A 21,408-nucleotide genomic window follows, 5' to 3' on the forward strand; every position below is an offset into this window, starting at 1 on the left:
TATGATAAATATGTAATATATAGTATATATAGTGCATGTAGTATATGGTGAATATGTAATATATAGTATATAGAGTGCATGTAGTATATAGAGTGCATGTAGTATATAGTGTATATGTAGTATACAGAGTGCATGTAGTATAGAGTGCATGTAGTATACAGTGTGCATGTAGTATACAGTGTGCATGTAGTATACAGTGTGCATGTAGAATAAAGAGTGCATGTAGTATATAGTGTATATGTAGTATATAGTGTGTACATAGTATATGATAAATATGTAATATATAGTATATATAGTTCATGTAGTATATGGTGAATATGTAATATATAGTATATAGAGTGCATGTAGTATATAGTCTGTATGTAGTATATAGTGTGTATATGTAGTATATAGTGTGCATGTAGTATATAGATTACATGTAGTATATAGTGTATATGTAGTATAGAGTGCATGTAGTATATAGAGTACATGTAGTATATAGTGTATATGTAGTATAGAGTGCATGTAGTATATAGTGTGTATATGTAGTATATAGAGTGCATGTAGTATATAGTGTGTATGTAGTATACAGAGTGCATGCAGTATATAGTGTGCATGTAGTATATAGTGTGTATGTAGTATACAGAGTGCATGTAGTATACAGAGTGCATGTAGTATATAGTGTATATGTAGTATACAGAGTGCATGCAGTATATAGTGTGTATGTAGTATATAGAGTGCATGTAGTATATAGTGTGTATGTAGTATACAGAGTGCATGTAGTATACAGAGTGCATGTAGTATATAGTGTGTATGTAGTATATAGAGTGCATGTAGTATATAGTGTGTATGTAGTATACAGAGTGCATGTAGTATACAGAGTGCATGTAGTATACAGAGTGCATGCAGTATATAGTGTGCATGTAGTATATAGAGTGCATGTAGTATATAGTGTGTATGTAGTATACAGAGTGCATGCAGTATATAGTGTGCATGTAGTATATAGTGTGCATGTAGTATATAGTGTGTATGTAGTATATAGAGTGCATGTAGTATATAGTGTATATGTAGTATACAGAGTGCATGTAGTATATAGTGTGTATGTAGTATACAGAGTGCATGCAGTATATAGTGTGCATGTAGTATATAGAGTGCATGTAGTATATAGTGTGTATGTAGTATACAGAGTGCATGCAGTATATAGTGTGCATGTAGTATATAGTGTGTATGTAGTATATAGAGTGCATGTAGTATACAGAGTGCATGCAGTATATAGTGTGCATGTAGTATATAGTGTATATGTAGTATATAGAGTGCATGTAGTATATAGTGTATATGTAGTATATAGAGTGCATGTAGTATATAGTGTGTACATAGTATATGGTGAATATGTAGTATATAGTGTATATATACGCTTTCTTCCGACACTGATCCAGTAGCTCCGTACATGTAGTGTCGTTTTAGCGTTTATTTATCTTATTTTTAACTACACCCGCTGTGCAGTACTTTATATATCCTATGGATACGATGTCTTCTTATCGGCAATACAGCGGCGGACAGCTTGTTTATTCAAGGGAGAAACAGCTTGCTTTCCAAACAATGGGACGAGCCGGCAATGTTCACCCCATACCTGAGGAGGCGACGAGAGCCGCAGAGCCGGGGCCAAGGTGAAGGCTAGACTTGCAGCTAAGTGGTGGAAATACAAGCCTCCTGTATGCCAACGCGAAGGAAGCTTACACAGCCACCCCTCTTCCCCCCCTGGGAAAGTCTGATCATAACCTGGTCCGGCTCACACCACACTACAAGCCAAAGATCCAGAGACAGTCCACAATCACACGCTCTTTCAGGAAATGGTCTCCTGAGGCAGTGGACGCTCTGAGGGACTGCTTTGAATCTGCTGACTGGAACGTCCTGCAGGACACACATGACATCGAGGGGGTCAGCCACTGCACTACTGACTACCTGAACTTCTGTATGAATATTGTGGTTCCCATTAAAACTCTACGCTGCTTCTCTAGCAACAAGCCCTGGATCACCTGTGATGTCAATGACATCCTTAACAGAAAGAAGATTCAAGGATGGAGCTGAAGCGCGTACAGAATGAAGTCGAGGTCCGGCTGAGAGAGGCAAAGGGGGAATACAGAAGGAACGTGGAACAGAAGCTGCAGCGGAACAACATGAAGGAGGTCTGGGATGGCATGAAAACCATGTGAGAATCACGTTCTTTGATTTCTCCAGAGCCTTCAACACCATCCAGCCCCTCCTGCTGAGAGACAAGCTGACAGAGATGAGGGTGGACTCCCACCTGGTGAGATGGATTACAGACCACCTCACAGAGAGACCACAGTATGTCAGCCTGAAGTGGTCGGACACTGTGGTTAGCAGCACCAGAGCGCCACATGCAGAAATATTCTGATGACACTGTGATAGTTGGCTGGGTCAAGGATGGACGGGAGGGGGACTTTGTGGGGTGGTGCAGGTCCAACCGCCTACAGCTGAACGCCTCCAAGACTAAGGAGATGGTGGCGGACTTCAGAAGGAAGAAACCACAGGTCCAACCTGTGTCCATCGAGGGGGTCGGTGTGGAGGTGGTCAGGACATACAAACATCTGCAAAAAAACTGCTGCAGATGTTTTACCAGTCGACAGATAGTGTATACGTACTATATAAAGTATATAGTGTGTATATACATAGTATAGTGTGTATATAGCATACAGTCTATAGTGTGTGTATACTGTAATGGAAAATGAATTCTTATATGCATTGTATTGAGTGTTACTGTGTATAACCTGCAAATGACCGCGCTGCAAGGTACCACCCTGCCCTGTTTTCTTAAATTCCTCTTCACAATGTTGGGCTTGTTATAATGAGATAGCTGCAGTTTAAGGGGGACAAGGGTGAGGCTGATTTTTACGACTGGGTCTGGGTAACCTCAACTGATGGTTGGGGAGGAAGGATAGAAGAACAATCAACTATACCCAAAGAGAGATGACGTGATAAGTGGGCAATATGACCAAGTGTCTTTACCTCAGTGGTCAGAGCAACTCTGTATTCTGTACTGTGTTGTTCTCTCTTGCAAGATATTATTACCAAAACATCTTATCTCCTCAGAAGAAAATTACTGACTGTGCATTACTAAAATTTCCACCACAACACTATATAGTGTGTATGTACTATATAGTGTACAGTGTATTTATCTCAGTTTTAAATCCAAATGAACAATGTAGGCTTTATCCTTATTTGATGGGTAGGAAATACTAATGAATCAATATCAGAAAAACCCGACTATAAATATGTGTGACACACAGACCATGTTTTCTATACAACAACAAGTTAAGGACAAAGCTCTCACATTGATGCCATCTTGTATCTATAAAACAATAGAAACAGATAAAGCAAGTCAAAGAAAACACCTGGTTAAATAATAGCACCAGTTATTAATGTAAAATAAATTAAATTTAAATTTAGACTTGGACCACTTATTCAGAAGATTCGATTCACTCGGGAGAAATGGGTGTGAGTAGGAAAAGACAAACAAGAGATCACTGTTGTGTTGTATTAAAAAAAGTAAAACATATCATTTATTTCGATATGAATTGACGATCTTCTTCTCGGTTTCTATACAATAATAACACATAAAACAAAATAAAAAAAACTAACTATTCCGTCTTTTCCTTTCCAAATCCACCTGTCAGGTAAGTATCTAAATTTGATGTCTAATTCTTAGTTTGGTGCTAATTTAGTTATTATTTTAATTGTCTAATTTAATTCTAATTAAGTATTTTTAATCCTATTTTAGTGCATCTTACTGACAGGTGGTTTCCTTAACTTATGCCTCTCTCAATCAAAACAATAAACAAAGATAAATAAAAATAGTTACAACAGTAAAAGTAGGCTATACAATCCCAATATATCACAAATAAAATCAGCTTGTCTGACAGTCTAGGTTCAGTGGGTTTGGCTCGCCACCTCAGTTCAGACTGTAATGTCCGACCAGCTGAACTGAAGAATATGAATGTTGTCCATAAAGAAGGAGGGGATGATGACTGACTGACACGCACACACGCACGCGCCAGGTAAATAATCCATATAAATCTAAAACACACCTCCTAAATTATGCTATGTTATCATTTGATTATTATATTATACATATATTATTGATATAGAGTAAAAACAAAACAAAGCACACCCATCTATAATTGCAACAATGCTAACGCTGTAGCCGTTAACGTTTAACATTAGCCGCTGGTAGCTTGCCAACAGTTCTTTCTTTTTCTTTTTATTTCCAGGGCTACTTTGTGACGGGATTTTTTTTTTAACTCCCCAAAGGTGTTTTATTTAAAACAGCAGGATTATTACTGTTCCAGAAGGGGTTTCTTCTTCTTCCTTTCTTTTTTTATTTTCTGTTGGTCTGTCTCTGACGCCGTCTGTCTGGGTGTCTCTCTATTAATTTAAATCATGTTACCTAAATATAAATCAAGTAATGAAAATAGAATTATTATCTATTTATTTAATATGTCCAGTAAGCAGGGGTTACACATGTCATTTCCTCTACATGCAACAACCAATAATCATACAACTGATACTCACAGAGGTTGTCATTAAATGTCAACAGCCAGAACACACTAAAATAAACGCACCCAGTAAAACACAAGTAATGATTGGAGGTGTGTTTGAATATGTAGCTTACCGCATCGACACGCAGCATCCAGTGAGCCCAGCCTGTAACACTCCACTTTATTTCCCTGAAGATCTGTATTTAGCAGAGGCAGAGCCATGCCATCTGAAGACATTGGGACAATCTAACTATTTGGAGCCCTACAGACGTTGCAGTGACTCAGGTATTTGAAGACCCAAAGTTGTGGGTGATGGATGCAGAAGTATTTCATCTACATATTCAAGCTGATTCCTTGTGGAAATTCAGGCAAGGTTTAGTACACAAAATGTGCTTAAATGAAATCCAAAAAATCCAATTGATCACCTGATATAACTCACCTGTGATTTGGAGAATAATCAATGCCAATTGGCTGCTTGCCATTTAGCATTATTTGTCAGTTATAGAGGAGGTCTGCTCACTTTGACACAATTTCCAAAGCAGAGGCGAGTTCTGTCTGCTCGGTGTCAATGGTAATGCTCTTGTATGCCCCTGGACCCCCACAGCTGGCTTTTTTTCCTCCAGCAGATGGCTGTTGCAGTCTGTTCTGGAAAGGCCTGAACATTAGACTGCTTTTTAAAGCGGGCTCTCGCTTTCAGTGGCGCCATAAACAAGTTTTTCTCTTACCGAAAACACCCGACTAACTAAGAAGTTTTAATAAATGCATCTGACATGATGAGATTCAAGACAAAACACGAAATCCTGATTAAATTAAGCAAATTCAGTGACTGAACTTAAATAAACAACATATATAATTTGGTTAGGCTTTTCAGGTCACAGCACGCTGGTTATGAAACCCTCATGTTTCCCTGAACACGACGCAGATTTCTGGCTTGATATTTTTAGCTTGACCTTTCCTTTTCATGATAGGATGTTCACTTTGACCCACTCCGCTTGAGGTGCAGTCAGTGAGCCACACCTTGTCACACTCATTATCATCTGCATCTGGTTTACAGAGTCATTCACCCGCAGAAGAATCTTGTTGTAACAGTTAGCAAAGACGGCAAGCAGATTAAAATGGGAGAGTGCCGAAGTTAAGGTTGCAATGATTTATTCTTTGCTGGAAATGTGAGGCAGTCTTCAGCAGCAGCAGAAAGCCTGGAGCTGTGATGGAGCTGTGTGATGGAGCTGTGAGATGGAGCTGTGTGATGGAGCTGTGTGATGGAGCTGTGTGATGGAGCTGTGTGATGGACCTGTGTGATGGAGCTGCGAGATGGAGCTGTGTGATGGAGCTGCGAGATGGACCTGTGTGACGGAGCTGCGAGATGGACCTGTGAGACGGACCTGTGTGACGGAGCTGTGTGACGGAGCTGTGTGATGGACCTGTGTGATGGAGCTGCGAGATGGACCTGTGTGATGGAGCTGCGAGATGGACCTGTGTGATGGAGCTGCGAGATGGACCTGTGAGACGGACCTGTGTGACGGAGCTGTGTGACGGAGCTGTGTGATGGAGCTGTGCGATGGAGCTGTGTGATGGAGCTGTGCGATGGAGCTGTGCGATGGAGCTGTGAGATGGAGCTCTGTGATGGAGCTGTGAGATGGAGCTGTGTGATGGAGCTGCGAGATGGACCTGTGTGATGGAGCTGTGTGACGGAGCTGTGTGACGGAGCTGTGTGATGGAGCTGTGAGATGGAACTGTGAGATGGAGCTGTGTGATGGAGCTGCGAGATGGACCTGTGTGATGGAGCTGCGAGATGGACCTGTGTGATGGAGCTGCGAGATGGACCTGTGAGATGGACCTGTGAGATGGAGCTGTGTGATGGAGCTGTGAGATGGACCTGTGAGATGGAGCTGTGTGATGGAGCTGCGAGATGGACCTGTGAGATGGACCTGTGTGATGGAGCTGTGAGATGGACCTGTGAGATGGACCTGTGAGATGGAGCTGTGAGATGGACCTGTGAGATGGAGCTGTGAGATGGACCTGTGAGATGGAGCTGTGAGATGGACCTGTGTGATGGAGCTGCGAGATGGACCTGTGTGATGGAGCTGCGAGATGGACCTGTGTGATGGAGCTGCGAGATGGACCTGTGTGATGGAGCTGTGTGATGGACCTGTGTGATGGACCTGTGAGATGGAGCTGTGTGATGGAGCTGCGAGATGGACCTGTGTGATGGAGCTGCGAGATGGACCTGTGTGATGGAGCTGCGAGATGGACCTGTGTGATGGAGCTGCGAGATGGACCTGTGTGATGGAGCTGCGAGATGGACCTGTGTGATGGAGCTGTGTGATGGACCTGTGTGATGGACCTGTGAGATGGACCTGTGTGATGGACCTGTGTGATGGACCTGTGAGATGGAGCTGTGTGATGGAGCTGCGAGATGGACCTGTGAGACGGACCTGTGTGATGGAGCTGTGTGATGGAGCTGTGCGATGGAGCTGTGCGATGGAGCTGTGCGATGGAGCTGTGAGATGGAGCTTTGTGATGGAGCTCTGTGATGGAGCTGTGTGATGGAGCTGTGAGATGGAGCTGCGAGATGGACCTGTGTGATGGAGCTGTGTGACGGAGCTGTGTGACGGAGCTGTGTGATGGAGCTGTGAGATGGAACTGTGAGATGGAGCTGTGAGATGGACCTGTGAGATGGAGCTGTGTGATGGAGCTGCGAGATGGACCTGCGAGATGGAGCTGCGAGATGGACCTGTGAGATGGACCTGTGAGACGGACCTGTGTGACGGAGCTGTGTGACGGAGCTGTGTGATGGAGCTGTGAGATGGACCTGTGTGATGGAGCTGTGTGACGGAGCTGTGTGACGGAGCTGTGTGATGGAGCTGTGAGATGGAACTGTGAGATGGACCTGTGAGACGGACCTGTGTGACGGAGCTGTGTGACGGAGCTGTGTGATGGAGCTGTGAGATGGAGCTGTGAGATGGACCTGTGAGATGGACCTGTGAGACGGACCTGTGTGACGGAGCTGTGTGATGGAGCTGCGAGATGGACCTGTGAGATGGAGCTGCGAGATGGACCTGTGTGATGGAGCTGCGAGATGGACCTGTGTGATGGAGCTGCGAGATGGACCTGTGTGATGGAGCTGTGAGATGGACCTGTGTGATGGAGCTGTGTGATGGAGCTGCGAGATGGACCTGTGTGATGGAGCTGCGAGATGGACCTGTGTGATGGAGCTGCGAGATGGACCTGTGTGATGGAGCTGCGAGATGGACCTGTGTGACGGAGCTGTGTGACGGAGCTGTGAGATGGAACTGTGAGATGGAACTGTGAGATGGACCTGTGAGATGGAGCTGTGTGATGGAGCTGCGAGATGGACCTGTGAGATGGACCTGTGTGATGGAGCTGTGAGATGGACCTGTGAGATGGAGCTGTGAGATGGAGCTGTGAGATGGACCTGTGAGACGGAGCTGTGTGACGGAGCTGTGTGACGGAGCTGTGAGATGGACCTGTGAGATGGAGCTGTGAGATGGAGCTGTGAGATGGACCTGTGAGATGGACCTGTGAGATGGACCTGTGAGATGGAGCTGTGAGATGGAGCTGTGAGATGGACCTGTGTGATGGACCTGTGAGATGGAGCTGTGAGATGGACCTGTGAGACGGACCTGTGTGACGGAGCTGTGTGACGGAGCTGTGTGATGGAGCTGTGTGATGGACCTGTGAGATGGAGCTGTGAGATGGACCTGTGAGACGGACCTGTGTGACGGAGCTGTGTGACGGAGCTGTGAGATGGACCTGTGTGATGGAGCTGCGAGATGGACCTGTGAGATGGACCTGTGTGATGGACCTGTGAGATGGACCTGTGAGATGGACCTGTGAGACGGACCTGTGTGACGGAGCTGTGTGACGGAGCTGTGTGACGGAGCTGTGTGACGGAGCTGTGAGATGGAGCTGTGAGATGGACCTGTGAGATGGAGCTGTGTGATGGAGCTGCGAGATGGACCTGTGAGATGGACCTGTGAGACGGACCTGTGTGACGGAGCTGTGTGACGGAGCTGTGTGACGGAGCTGTGTGACGGAGCTGTGAGATGGAGCTGTGAGATGGACCTGTGAGATGGAGCTGTGAGATGGAGCTGCGAGATGGACCTGTGTGATGGAGCTGTGTGATGGAGCTGCGAGATGGAGCTGTGAGATGGACCTGTGAGATGGACCTGTGAGATGGAGCTGCGAGATGGACCTGTGAGATGGAGCTGCGAGATGGACCTGTGTGATGGAGCTGTGTGATGGAGCTGCGAGATGGACCTGTGTGATGGAGCTGTGTGATGGAGCTGCGAGATGGAGCTGTGAGATGGACCTGTGAGATGGAGCTGCGAGATGGACCTGTGTGACGGAGCTGTGTGATGGAGCTGTGTGATGGAGCTGTGAGATGGACCTGTGTGATGGAGCTGTGAGATGGACCTGTGAGATGGACCTGTGTGACGGAGCTGTGTGACGGAGCTGGGTGATGGAGCTGTGAGATGGACCTGTGAGATGGACCTGTGAGATGGAGCTGTGTGATGGAGCTGTGTGATGGAGCTGTGTGATGGAGCTGCGAGATGGACCTGTGAGATGGACCTGTGAGATGGAGCTGTGTGATGGAGCTGTGAGATGGAGCTGTGAGATGGAGCTGTGCGATGGACCTGTGAGATGGACCTGTGAGATGGACCTGTGTGACGGAGCTGTGTGACGGAGCTGGGTGATGGAGCTGTGAGATGGACCTGTGAGATGGACCTGTGTGACGGAGCTGTGTGACGGAGCTGGGTGATGGAGCTGTGAGATGGACCTGTGAGATGGACCTGTGAGATGGAGCTGTGTGATGGAGCTGTGTGATGGAGCTGTGTGATGGAGCTGCGAGATGGACCTGTGAGATGGAGCTGTGTGATGGAGCTGTGAGATGGACCTGCGAGATGGACCTGTGTGATGGACCTGTGAGATGGACCTGTGAGATGGACCTGTGTGACGGAGCTGTGTGACGGAGCTGTGTGATGGAGCTGTGAGATGGACCTGTGAGATGGACCTGTGAGATGGAGCTGTGTGATGGAGCTGCGAGATGGACCTGTGTGATGGAGCTGCGAGATGGACCTGTGTGATGGAGCTGCGTGATGGAGCTGTGAGATGGACCTGTGTGATGGACCTGTGTGACGGAGCTGTGTGATGGAGCTGTGAGATGGACCTGTGAGATGGACCTGTGAGATGGACCTGTGTGACGGAGCTGTGTGATGGAGCTGTGTGATGGAGCTTTGTGATGGAGCTGTGAGATGGAGCTGTGAGATGGACCTGTGAGATGGAGCTGTGAGATGGAGCTGTGTGATGGAGCTGTGTGATGGAGCTGTGTGATGGAGCTGTGAGATGGACCTGTGAGATGGACCTGTGAGATGGAGCTGTGAGATGGAGCTGTGTGATGGAGCTGTGTGATGGAGCTGTGTGATGGAGCTGTGTGACGGAGCTGTGTGATGGAGCTGTGTGACGGAGCTGTGTGACGGAGCTGTGTGATGGAGCTGTGAGATGGAGCTGTGTGACGGAGCTGTGTGATGGAGCTGTGAGATGGACCTGTGAGATGGAGCTGTGAGATGGAGCTGTGTGATGGAGCTGTGTGATGGAGCTGTGAGATGGAGCTGTGTGATGGAGCTGTGTGATGGAGCTGTGTGATGGAGCTGCGAGATGGACCTGTGTGATGGAGCTGTGTGATGGAGCTGTGATGGAGCTGTGAGATGGAGCTGTGAGATGGACCTGTGAGATGGAGCTGTGAGATGGAGCTGTGTGATGGAGCTGTGTGATGGAGCTGTGAGATGGAGCTGTGTGATGGAGCTGTGTGATGGAGCTGTGTGATGGAGCTGCGAGATGGACCTGTGTGATGGAGCTGTGTGATGGAGCTGTGATGGAGCATAACCTGGGCAGAAGATTTCTTGCTTTAACTCCTTCCACAGCCTTCTGCCTGCAGGTATTTGGCTCTTAGCAAGAAGCGCAGCATCACAATCAAAGGGCTGCTTTGGGCTAAATTTCCTTCTATATTGAGCACAGTGTGATATGAATGCAGCCATCATGAGTGCCACGTTCATTTTAGAAAAATTATTTCATTTCTTTTCAACATAGTCCAATTTACATCCTGCTCATTCTCAGCCGGAGGACAAAGGATGCGGAGTTGGTGTTACAGCAATTATCTAATAAGAATGAAAATAGTCTTTTCTTTCTTTATATATATAAAACAATCAGGTAGATGATACAATACTTAAAAATGTCATTTCCGAACAAATACAGCTCACAGACATACAAAGTATAACCAGGAGCAGTTTAGCTAGCACCGCTTTTCCAACTTCAGCTGATTTAAATGTTGCAGAGTGAGTACAGAGTTGGATGCACCTGCACATCAACCATTCTGTGGCGATTTGGAAGAAATGATTCCGGATTAAACGAACTATGAGGCTCACAGGGCCGTCAAACGCCAGCGCCTACCTCTCGTTTGACGTTCCATAATAATTTCTCCTTGTATTCCTCCTCCGTGCAGCCCTCCATGTCCGTCCGTCCGTCGGTCGGTGCGTCCGCGGTGTGCTCGGCAACAGCTCAGTCGACCCGACACTCTGAGTCCGCTCTCCCCGGCCTTTCAGAACCTTTTTATTCCGTTTCCTTCTTGCCTTGCTCAGCTAGACTCTGACGCAGCCGAGCTGCTTGACGGCGACGTCAGAGGATCCGCCTTTCTCACGATACTGATCAATGGAGAAGGGAAAAAGGCTGAAATCAGTAGCGCTCACAGCCCCGCCCCGCCCCGACCTGCAGCCTCTCACCATCCAACACCTCAACCTGTTGAACGCGCCACTTATTTTTAGCACGTTCTTCTTGCTTTTCTTACCAGGAAAGTGCTGGGGCTGATCCACTATGGAAGGTGTGAAAGTGGTGGCGTATGGGTTTGTTAGCTGCTTTAGAAGAATTCCCTCAGGGGAGCATGAGAAATGCTCTGTTTTTTACAGCAGTAAAAATAAACTAAAGAAAAATCGTGTTGCACAGTGTGTGTGCTCATGTCAGGCCAGTGCAACACGCTGCAAAAGAAATGACATCACGGCACCCTGCCGCTTGTGCCTCCATGCGGGCTGAGACTGCACCTGCAACACCAGCGGCTTACTTATTCCTTATTGGAACATTTCAGATTTACTCCAAACTCTGTCTCTTTACTCCAACAGTTACTTTGATTTTGCATGTGTGGCAGGTGATGGGTTTTCCCTCCCCCTCTGTCACCCGCCAGGTGCCGTGATTGTGAGTAGCGCTAATATAGGGCGAAGCAATCAGTACCCAGGTGTGTTGGTCCTGGAGCCTGGTGGCGGCAGCCACAGCGTGGCAGAGCCCTTTGGGTGTTGCGTGCAGCAGCGGTGTGATTTTGGGACGCAGAAAACCTTCATCCAAGTCTAAGTGGCCCTCTCCGGTCTCGACCTTTGGAACTCGCCAGTACTGGCTCTGTGTGGTGCAGCCGGCTTCTCTCCCTCCTCCACCGGCTGGAGAGGCGGTCGCTCCGCATTAAGTGGTCCACTTTGGCTGATACTGGTGTAGCTGTGCCATGAACCTGAAGCGGCGGCACTGTGCCTGAGCTGCTCCGCTCCGCGCTAACTGCACAACTGTTGCACGCGCCCTGGTGAGGTATCTTCCCCATTCATTAAAGTTCATTCATTGTGGAGTCGCGCGTCATTAACGCTCGTGTATTTTCAGACACCGGCGGACCAGGCGGCCCCGCTCATCCTGCTGGGACTGCTGCTTTGTTTTGGTTCAGTTACTTTATTCTGTTTTAGTTACTTTGCTTTATTTTAGTTTAGTACTGCTTTGCACCGTTTTCTCTTGGTTCGGTTTTGTTTTTACGCGTCATTTCCTTTTCAGTCTTTGAGTTTTTGTTTAAGTGGCACCAGGTTAACTTTTGATTTAATAGATATGACGCACAACCAGTTTATTTTATCATTTTTAAAACCGAGTAGCAAAATAATAAACCATAACACAAACAGCTGGTTGTGCGTCCTCCAGCAGATGATGGTTAGACAATATAAACACCTACGACCCGGGAGATGTCCCAAATAATAGAAAAAAAAACACAATCCCTGCACCCAAAATAATACAAATACAGAGAAATCAAACCAAATGAAACGCAAATCTATTTATAAGGAAATCAACACATCCAGGTGCGCCGCACCATGCCGAGGGGTGTGTTTAATAGGAGGAAAGTAGGGGGAGCAACCAGCCAACCTAATCTATAAAATCAAAAGTTAACCTTCGCCCTATATTAGCGCTACTCGCAGTCATGCGTCGTCTTTAGCTTCGTTTTGGATCTTCTATCCAAAGCGGCTCTTGCTCACCTTGTATGTGTTTGTCTCTGCAGATGACCACATGGATGGATCTGGTTCCGCTGGAGGTCTCTTCCTGCTTCCTGTTAAGAGAGTTTCCTGTGCATTGCTGCCAGCACTTTTAATCTACATAGTCACTTCTTTTTTATAAGCACAATTCCACTTAATTGGACTGTAATATATAGATAACATGAACTGATGTCCTTCATCTAAAAAGACTAAACAAAAGCTTGTACGCCACATTATCATTTCATTAATACTTTTGTTAGTGCTGTTATATTCTCACTTGAAGTCTTCCAACTTGTCTCATGCAGCATCTTCACTGCGCTTCCAGCCGTGATCAGAAGTACCTCCTGAGCCTCAACATCCTGTCTCTTCCTCTTTTCCCTTTCTGCTTTGAATCTGTGTAATTACTCTGATTTTACATTTCAATGATGTCACTTTGTGTTGACAAGTCGTGGGAAGTGGAATATAATAAGATGAAAAAGCATCTATTAATCTAACAGTAACACATGCACCGTAGAAAGTACCAGAGCAGGCCTGTCAGCATGCTAACATCAGCCTCTCCAAAAGTTTGATATCAATGTTTGCTAAAATAAAGATGAGTCAAGTGTGATTTTACATCTCATGCACAATCATCAGGCAAGGTTGGAAGAACACGTGAAGAACTGGTGCAAATTAGCTGCACAAATCAAGACAATTCAAACTGAAGCCATCACATGTCTTTACGCAGGCGTTACCCTTAAAATGCTAATTACTCACAGGTGCCCGGAGCGACCAACTGTGGCTAATCACACCAACAATGTTCCACTTTGTTCACACAGCATTTACTGTGAGCAGCCCATCTGAAAGTGGAGCTTTCTGTGCAAAAGGAGGTTTTGTAAAAGTAAAATATAAGTGACCTGCCCATTTTCTTTTTAAGGACAATGTAAAGGCTTTTTTCCTACCGAGTAGAACTGTGCCTTTTATTGAATTCATTTCTTACCCATTTACAGTAGGTCACACCTGGTGTTAACCGGTTCAAGCTGAGCTGATGCTCAACAGTGGTGTGAAAGCACCGATTGGTCACTGAACCCGGAGTGTACATTCATATGAAGCTCTTCTTTCCATCACTGACCGGAGGTGAGCTCTGCACCACTGGTTTTTTCTTGCTCTGGTCTCAATTCCCAATGCAATGACCAAAAACACAACACAAGGAAGTTTGGTCTCTTCACGGCCACAGCAGCATCTTATGATGCAATAATACAGCGGCTGATCCTGCCCACGCTGAGGATATACTATCTGGAATGAAAATCAGAAGAGTTGAGCGGCACAGTACCATTCCAATTCCACTTATACCAACAGGTGCCAGAGAAATCCTCAAGAACTAAAAAGAAAATCAGGATTTGAATGGAGTCAACAAAGAGACCGAAACTTTTTGTGTGGATTTTCCCCCAAAATAGGACAAAGACGCACAAAGTAAGAATAACAATAAGTTTTATCTTCACAACTGGTAAAAGGCTTTCTGGTAAGCAGCATTTCAGCACATGATAGGGACACACCAACTCTGGTTGGTTGGCAAATTAAATCAAGTGGATCTTTGGCAAACAACAGGCTTCTTCCAACGACCCTGCTCCAACATTTCTACCAAGAGATAGTGCACATTAGTGATTTTCTTGCCTCCATTACCAATTTCCATTGAATAAAAAGCTACAGATCTGTAGATATTTGAAGTAGCTGCTCTGGGTCCTTTGATAGTAATGAATCAACCATGATGGACAGAGCAGACAAACATCTAGAGAAAAACATGGTATGGACCTTTAGATTGTAGCAGAACAAGTAAGAAAAAAGATTCCACAAACGTATGAGCATGTTAAGGTTTGAAAGGTAGGGCTGAAATCTGTCCGGGGGTGTCTCAGTGTCCCAGTGGTCGGTCATCATACGTGCTGTACCTCTTGACGTGAATGCGCCGAACACGCTCGCGCTGCTCACTTCCTCCAGGCCCCTCCTCCTCTTCGCTGTGAGAGCCGCAGTTGTTGTAGCTCCAGCGTGTGGCCTCCAGCAGGGAGTTGTCAGGCAGTGGCACGGTCTCATAGAGCAAGGTGTTCAGAGTCTCTTCATAGATGCGAGCTTCAGGGAACTCCACCTAAGCCAGGTGACATTTTTCACTTTACCAACTGATCTACCCATGCAGTTCAAATCTGTGTACATGGCAAAGTGTCAGACCTTCTAAAGGAAGGAATTACAGAACCTAATTCCCAGCTTTGTATTTTTAGCTGGAAAAATAACACTGTGGCTGTTTTTTATTTGACCAAAAATGGGATTTTCTTCATAAAAAAGCTTTGCAGCTTCGACCCTCCTGCCATTGAACATGGGAGTACACTCCAAAGCAACGCTGCTAGCATGTTAAATCCCTCAAATAAAGGCATCATCTTACAGTGACTGTGCTCATTTTATGTTACATTAAAACCATACACTGAAAAAACAGACCCCAAAGTTAGCCTGTGTGCACCGACTCTGTTAAAAGCTGCAATCACCTCTCTTTGTGATGCTCCTGCTGCTCTCTTCCACTATGTTAGGTAACATGAGAGATTTGAACTGACCATTTATGTTGCAGTGGGCAGGACAAAGCATTGGAATTCTGAATTATAGAAAAGAACAGCATTTGTACTAAGAGGTGCACTTTTCTGGCTGAGAATCTTCAGTCATGAACAAAAGTCTACATTTAAACTTTTGAGTGTGGCCACAAAAATGGTCAAATTTTTAAGGACTGAAATCAGGGCCTCAACATGCTCACTGTGAATGCGTTGCTATGGTTACCACAATATCCTGAACAGATCATCCCATCTAGTTTGAGCTTAGTTGGACTAGAGCTGCAAATTTTAATCTTAATTTCAATTTAAACTTCCTGCAATTAAACGGACACATGGTCTGTGGACCAAAGTCGTGCTCCACCAATGCAACGCACAGCAAAAAGAAAAAAGAAAATCAAGCTGTTGACCACCTGCCTGCATGTGCTAATCACAGCTGTCCCCGGCATGGTGCAGACAGAAGCTTCCTGCATGAAGTCTGAACGAGTAACAACTCAAGGACACATCTACAAGAACAGATAGCAAAGCGTGGAAAGAAAAACCAAATGCCTGGCACAGCGGGAGGATAGGAAACACTTTGAATTTAGGCCGAGGAACCATCTGAAAACACACCCCAGACCGCAGTGTGATGAATAAAAACAGCCAACAGTTGCAACCGACTGCTGCCAGCATCGGATCCGTTTTATTCAGTGGTTATCAGTGGTTAGAGTGGGGCATCCAATAACCGGAGGTTTGGCGGTTCGATTCCCGCTGACAGCTGCTACGGCCGAGGTAACCGCACCCCCATCCTCCCCGGACGCTGCGATTGGCTGCCCACGGCTCCAGTGTATGGGCACTCATCTGTCTCTATGAGTGTGTGTGTTGAACAGGTCCAACCTGGCTGGGTTAAAAGCGTGTATGTACAGGACAAAGAAATCTGATCTTAAAGTTGATTTATCTGGTTTCATTTCTTTATGTTCTGGTGCAGACTTTTCCTCAAAGAGATGCGCTGAATTTAGTTGAACAAGGATGATGATTATCAAGAGAGGATAAGATTTGTACATGAGAAGGAAAGTGGCACATTATGGAAGCAGTGTTCTGTTTACATGACAGTGTAATAAAAGCTGTGTTTCCACTCAAATCAGAAAATAATCCTGATAAATAAACGGATCTTAATATTGACCCAGATAATGGATCGTTTGGTTTTCAGCAGGACAATAGAGCAGAATGCACCCAGAGGTACAGTGATCCGGCTTTGCATCAACACCTGACACAGTCCTTGCTGATATGACTCGGGATAAGGTTGGAATTCAGAGTGAAATAAAGGCAGCACACATCAAGAAAAAACAACTAAAACCCAAACAGATTAGCTGTGCAGGCATCCCAAGAATCTATGTTCTCCGAGCAAACCCAGCGAGAGGAGACAAGTCTATCAGCTTTATACACACCTTTTCTTAATGAAAATCAGCGGCTTGGACATTACTCATACTTACTTTGGTCTGCTTCTTCTCTGTGGCATAGACGATGGAGGTGCAGCACACCTCAGCCAGCTTGCGGCCCTGACCGTAGAAGGACCAGCAGCAGATCTCGTCTCCGATCACGTCTTTCATGAAAAGGACGCGGCCATTGAAGCTGAGGGACAGCCTATCAAAAAGCTCGATGTTCTTCAACAGGTTGTCGTCGGAGTTACTGTAAAGAGAGACGGCAGTGCGTTTAGCTCAGAGTTCTAACCACTTGGAAAAGGTTTGTGCTGATCTTCTCACCTGGTGTAGGAGTATTTGTTGTTGCTTCTGTTGTACACCAGCTTCACTACAGGCTGACACAGGGGCAGATACACATTACAGTTTGGGATTTTTAGGCTTCATTTTTATTTTTCATGCCAACTACTAATTCATAAGAGGTGAAAACTGATAGCTGCAGGCATTTAAATCCTGAAACAGGAGATTTAACGGATAAATAAAGTTATTTAATCTTTTCATTTCAACAGAAAGCTTATGCTGTCTCTTTAATGCTAATATTTTTCATTGAAACGAAACAATGTAACTTAGGGAAATGTTGTAAAAAGGAAACAACAATCAGGGTTAAATGAATGTAGTCTGAATTATGTGACTGCCCTTAAAGTGGCCTCATGTTACCTTTGAGGAGGACTGGATGAGCTGCTCCTCTTCTTTATTGGAGGTGATCACAGGAATAACACACACAGGTTGCTCTTTATTGCCCTGTTAAGCATAAATAAATAAAAAAATCAAATCATCAGCTCCTGTGGTTCAAAAAGCCAACGAAATCCTTCAGTGTAACAGTCCTCGACCCGAAGTCTTTACACATCAGGACAACATAAAGAGAGATCACCGGTTCTTTCCACGTCTTAAAACTAGGTCGATACAACCCAAGTTAAACACCTCGCCGAGGTCTTTCCGCCTTCATACTGTGTTACCACACACCTGAACAACGATAATTTGGAACGCTCCACACCAGCAAACTGGCTACATGTCTGCTTTCATTTCTGATGAGGATCACATCATTTAGTGCAGGCGATCAGCAGCCCCAGGCTGCTACGGACCCTCTGCATTTCTATGGAAGTGAGCAGGGTGTTTTTAGGTTTTCCAACATAATAATTCTGCATTTTACCTTAGTTTTAGTTAAATGAATAATAACATTAGTTATGTGTCATGTTTTGGTTTTCATCTCAGATTGTGAGACCTGCAAAGGACCCGATGATGTCTCGATATGCAGCACCTTAGAAACGAGAGAGCATCGAGTTTCTTTTTCACGATACCATCAGTTTTGTGATAGAAGGCAGACTGTTGCTTTACACAAATGTTCTATAGCTTCTATTAGGTTTTCTCCAGAAAGATTGCCAATTATCTATGTAGCCCACGTTGTTTGCTAGAAACCATCTAGACAACCAGCGACTGAAGGAGGACATGCGGCTAAACATGTCATCACTGGTCAGATTTGGCAGGGGTCCAGAGAAAACTACGGAGTCCGACATTGTTTTGGCAAAATTACACACCGATGCAACATTAATTTTAGTGACCTCAAACGTGGACAGGTTGATGGTGAACCACGGGCTTGACTTTAGGACTATGACTCCTCTTCCTGACAGTCACTCAGCCACTCTGAGGTCCTGGCTGCTCGGGATCTGCTCGGGGACGACTAACAGAGCTAGCTACGCTAGGTGGCTCCGCACTGACTAAAGGGGCCTGGCTCGCTATCGGGTGGTTTTCAACAGTGCAGAGCCGAGCTTCCAATTCAGATAACCTCACCTCCAAAACTACAAAAAGACTACATTTGTTACATGTACTATTACCACTAAAGGAGGCTGAGGAGTAACTAAACATCTGACACACGGAGCAGGTGAAAGCAGGAGATGGAGGAAGAGAACTGGTAGCCATGCTAAGCTAGAGAACCCGACACACCGCTAAAAAGTGAAAAATAAAGACTAAAGATCTGTAGGAGTGAGCGTTAGAATATAACAAGTATGGGATAGAGTTAACTATGCAAGATGTGTAAATTATAGGGAGAAATAAGGTGATTATTAGTAGTTCAAGAGGAGCAAGACTATCACAGAGCACACACAAAGTAACAGGAAGTGATGCAATAAGTCTTACCGCAAACTGTTTCCTTATGTCTGCTGATCAAGGGTCTTTCCGTGAAATATTAAATATGATTGTTCTGAATCTGCTCAGTGAATTTTGAACTGTGTTCAAATAAATAGATGTGAATAGAACGCAACATGGCACGTTTTTTGCTAATAAAAACCTGCAGTCTATCGTTTCATTTCTGATAGAATCTGCTGAAGAACCGAGCCTGAAGAACCAGAGCAAAGCCCGATAGTCAAATACGCATGGAAATATGTACAGCAGTCTGTACAGTTACCACTGACCTGCAGGGTGTTTTGACAAAGTTCTATGAGGCCTTGGATGAGGTAGTACTTTGCCTCAGCCAACAGCTCCTGGACAGCCTGACGGCCTTTGGGTAAAATGACAGTGCCGTCCCGCAGGTAAGAAAGGATGCTGCCAAAGTGTTTCCCACCACGGTCAATCAGGATCCAACCTGAAATGGAAACAGACTGTCCTGAACAGGTTACACTGAAACCAATATGGCAAGTCAAGACGAAGAGCATCAGTGGGCCGTGCGCTTTGAACAGACGTGTGATTTAACTGAACGGTAACTGTTTGCTGTGTTAATACTGCAGAAATGATCCTTCAATTATTTTACAAATACACTGTAGATATGGAAAAACTAGCATAGGCTGAGCACATATGTAGACAGATTTGGGGAAAAAGATGACAGAAAAATAAGGATTTCGAGCTGTTGATCAGCTAAGTTGAGCCGGCAGGTCAGATTTGCTGACCTTCTTTATCTGTGAACACTTCTTTCTTTCCACTGAACATGGCTTTCAGCATGGAGTTTTCCCTGGTCAGCACTTGCAGTGTGGTGTAAAACAGCATCCCTCCAACATTGAGCCGAACATACTTGTTGCCCAAACCAACCGCTCCTCGATAACTGCAGGTCTTGGTCTTGGGACAAGCCAGAGGAGGGGCTGGAGAGGTGGGCTCAGACTGGCTGTGCTGTTGGGGAAGGCAGCTTTCCCCTGACATGTCCCTTTGGAGGTAGATGACCACCCTGCAGACGGAGGTCCGAAGGTCCCCCGCCGTGGTGACAGCTACTGATGAGGCCACCACAACCTTTCACTGCTCCATGTCATTCCTAGAAAAAAAACACAGAGCCCTAATTGAATCCAGCAATTATCCATGAGGACAAAGAAAGTTAATAAAGTTGGTAATAAAGACAAGACAACCAATGACAGAGCACACTGCAGCGATACACAGTGGAAACAACCCACCCTACTGTTAGATCTGCGTTTGTTTCTCGTCTCACACAATTGAGTGTGACTGTGTCGGAAACTGAAGGAAAGAGGTTCAAACAGAGATAAAGGACACAATCTACAATTTAGGGCAGATCATTTATCTTGACAAGACTCGGTGTGAACAGTTGAATCCTTGAACACAACCAATTTTGGCAATAGTTCGATTTACATATGTGACATCTTAATATACAAAGCTGAAAAGTCGAGTTATGCCATTCTCCATAGGATGCTACAGATCTATCCAACAAATATTCGGTTTAGACGTGAAAGTGCCACAGTATAACTGGTAAAAGTTACTTTAACTAGCTCGTGTTGACACCAGAGAAAAACCAGGTCATAGTTAGGTGAACGATGGTTAGCTAATTAGCAACCGAAATACTTGTAGCATTTCAACAGCCAACGTAACTATGAGGTCAACAATATATTGTCGGGAAGGGATGTTCCGTAGAAAAGTCATGACTGAACTCCGTTTACAATACACACTTTACACATTTAAGCACTTACATGGAAGAACGCAACTTCAGCGGCTGAAAATGTGTCACTTTGTCTCGTCGAGACTTTACCACTGAAACGCTAGCACTTAAGCGTTAGTATCTTTGGTCAAATCCTTTTTCTGTCACTTCAAACGTTCAACTAACGTTAGAAAATGGGGAAGTTCTCAATTCAGTTAAAAATGTACATAATTCAGAGGTTAAAATTGTACTGAAATACATGGATGGTCTAGGACTTATCGGATTTCCAATTAGCAGAACATTGGAAAGGGTTCAAATTTGACCAGATCAACTGAACAAAAAAAAAAAATTAAAAATCACAATAAATAGTTTCCCAGTGGAGTGCGTAACATTGGACTATAGTTAATCTCATACAGGAGACAATCTACGATATTTAACGAACACTTACCGCCCTCTCGGTGCTATTCTTACGGGTTGCTAGTTAATTTCTAATGCAGTGGGGGAAATCTAGAAGTGACAACAAATATCATAAAAAAGTACGAAAGCCTGAACTCTTTCTTCTTCAGCTTAGTTTACGTTGTAATTTACGCTACGAAATAAAATGCTGCCCTCGAACGAGCATGTTTAGGCATTACAAGCTTCTTCTTCTTCGCCGTCCTCTTT

At 45.1% G+C, this 21,408-nt stretch overlaps 2 protein-coding genes across 4 annotated transcripts in view; both read right to left on the bottom strand.

Annotated features, from left to right (window-relative positions):
* sgsm2 (small G protein signaling modulator 2) overlaps positions 1–11,254 on the bottom strand; it is a 109,056-nt gene extending 97,802 nt beyond the window's left edge. For all 3 annotated transcript variants that reach the window (XM_072393184.1, XM_072393183.1, XM_072393182.1), the window contains exon 1: positions 11,007–11,254. In XM_072393184.1, the coding sequence (XP_072249285.1) occupies positions 11,007–11,066 (60 nt within the window). In that variant the 5' untranslated portion in view covers positions 11,067–11,254. The remainder of the gene's footprint in view (positions 1–11,006) is intronic.
* Positions 11,255–14,330: 3,076 nt separating this feature from the next.
* Positions 14,331–21,291, bottom strand: tnfaip1 (tumor necrosis factor, alpha-induced protein 1 (endothelial)). Its single transcript, XM_072393185.1, has 7 exons — positions 21,194–21,291; positions 19,778–20,133; positions 19,307–19,476; positions 17,556–17,639; positions 17,184–17,236; positions 16,914–17,109; positions 14,331–14,996 (listed from the first exon to the last, which is right to left on the bottom strand). Exons 2-7 carry the CDS (start codon positions 20,022–20,024, stop codon positions 14,766–14,768), a joined length of 981 nt encoding a protein of 326 aa, XP_072249286.1. The 5' UTR covers positions 20,025–20,133; positions 21,194–21,291; the 3' UTR covers positions 14,331–14,765.
* Positions 21,292–21,408: the final 117 nt, after the last annotated feature.

The sequence above is a fragment of the Leuresthes tenuis genome, unplaced genomic scaffold, assembly GCF_036924035.1.
Source record: "Leuresthes tenuis unplaced genomic scaffold, fLeuTen1.0.hap1 SCAF_9, whole genome shotgun sequence".
NCBI classification, from domain to species: domain Eukaryota; kingdom Metazoa; phylum Chordata; class Actinopteri; order Atheriniformes; family Atherinopsidae; genus Leuresthes; species Leuresthes tenuis.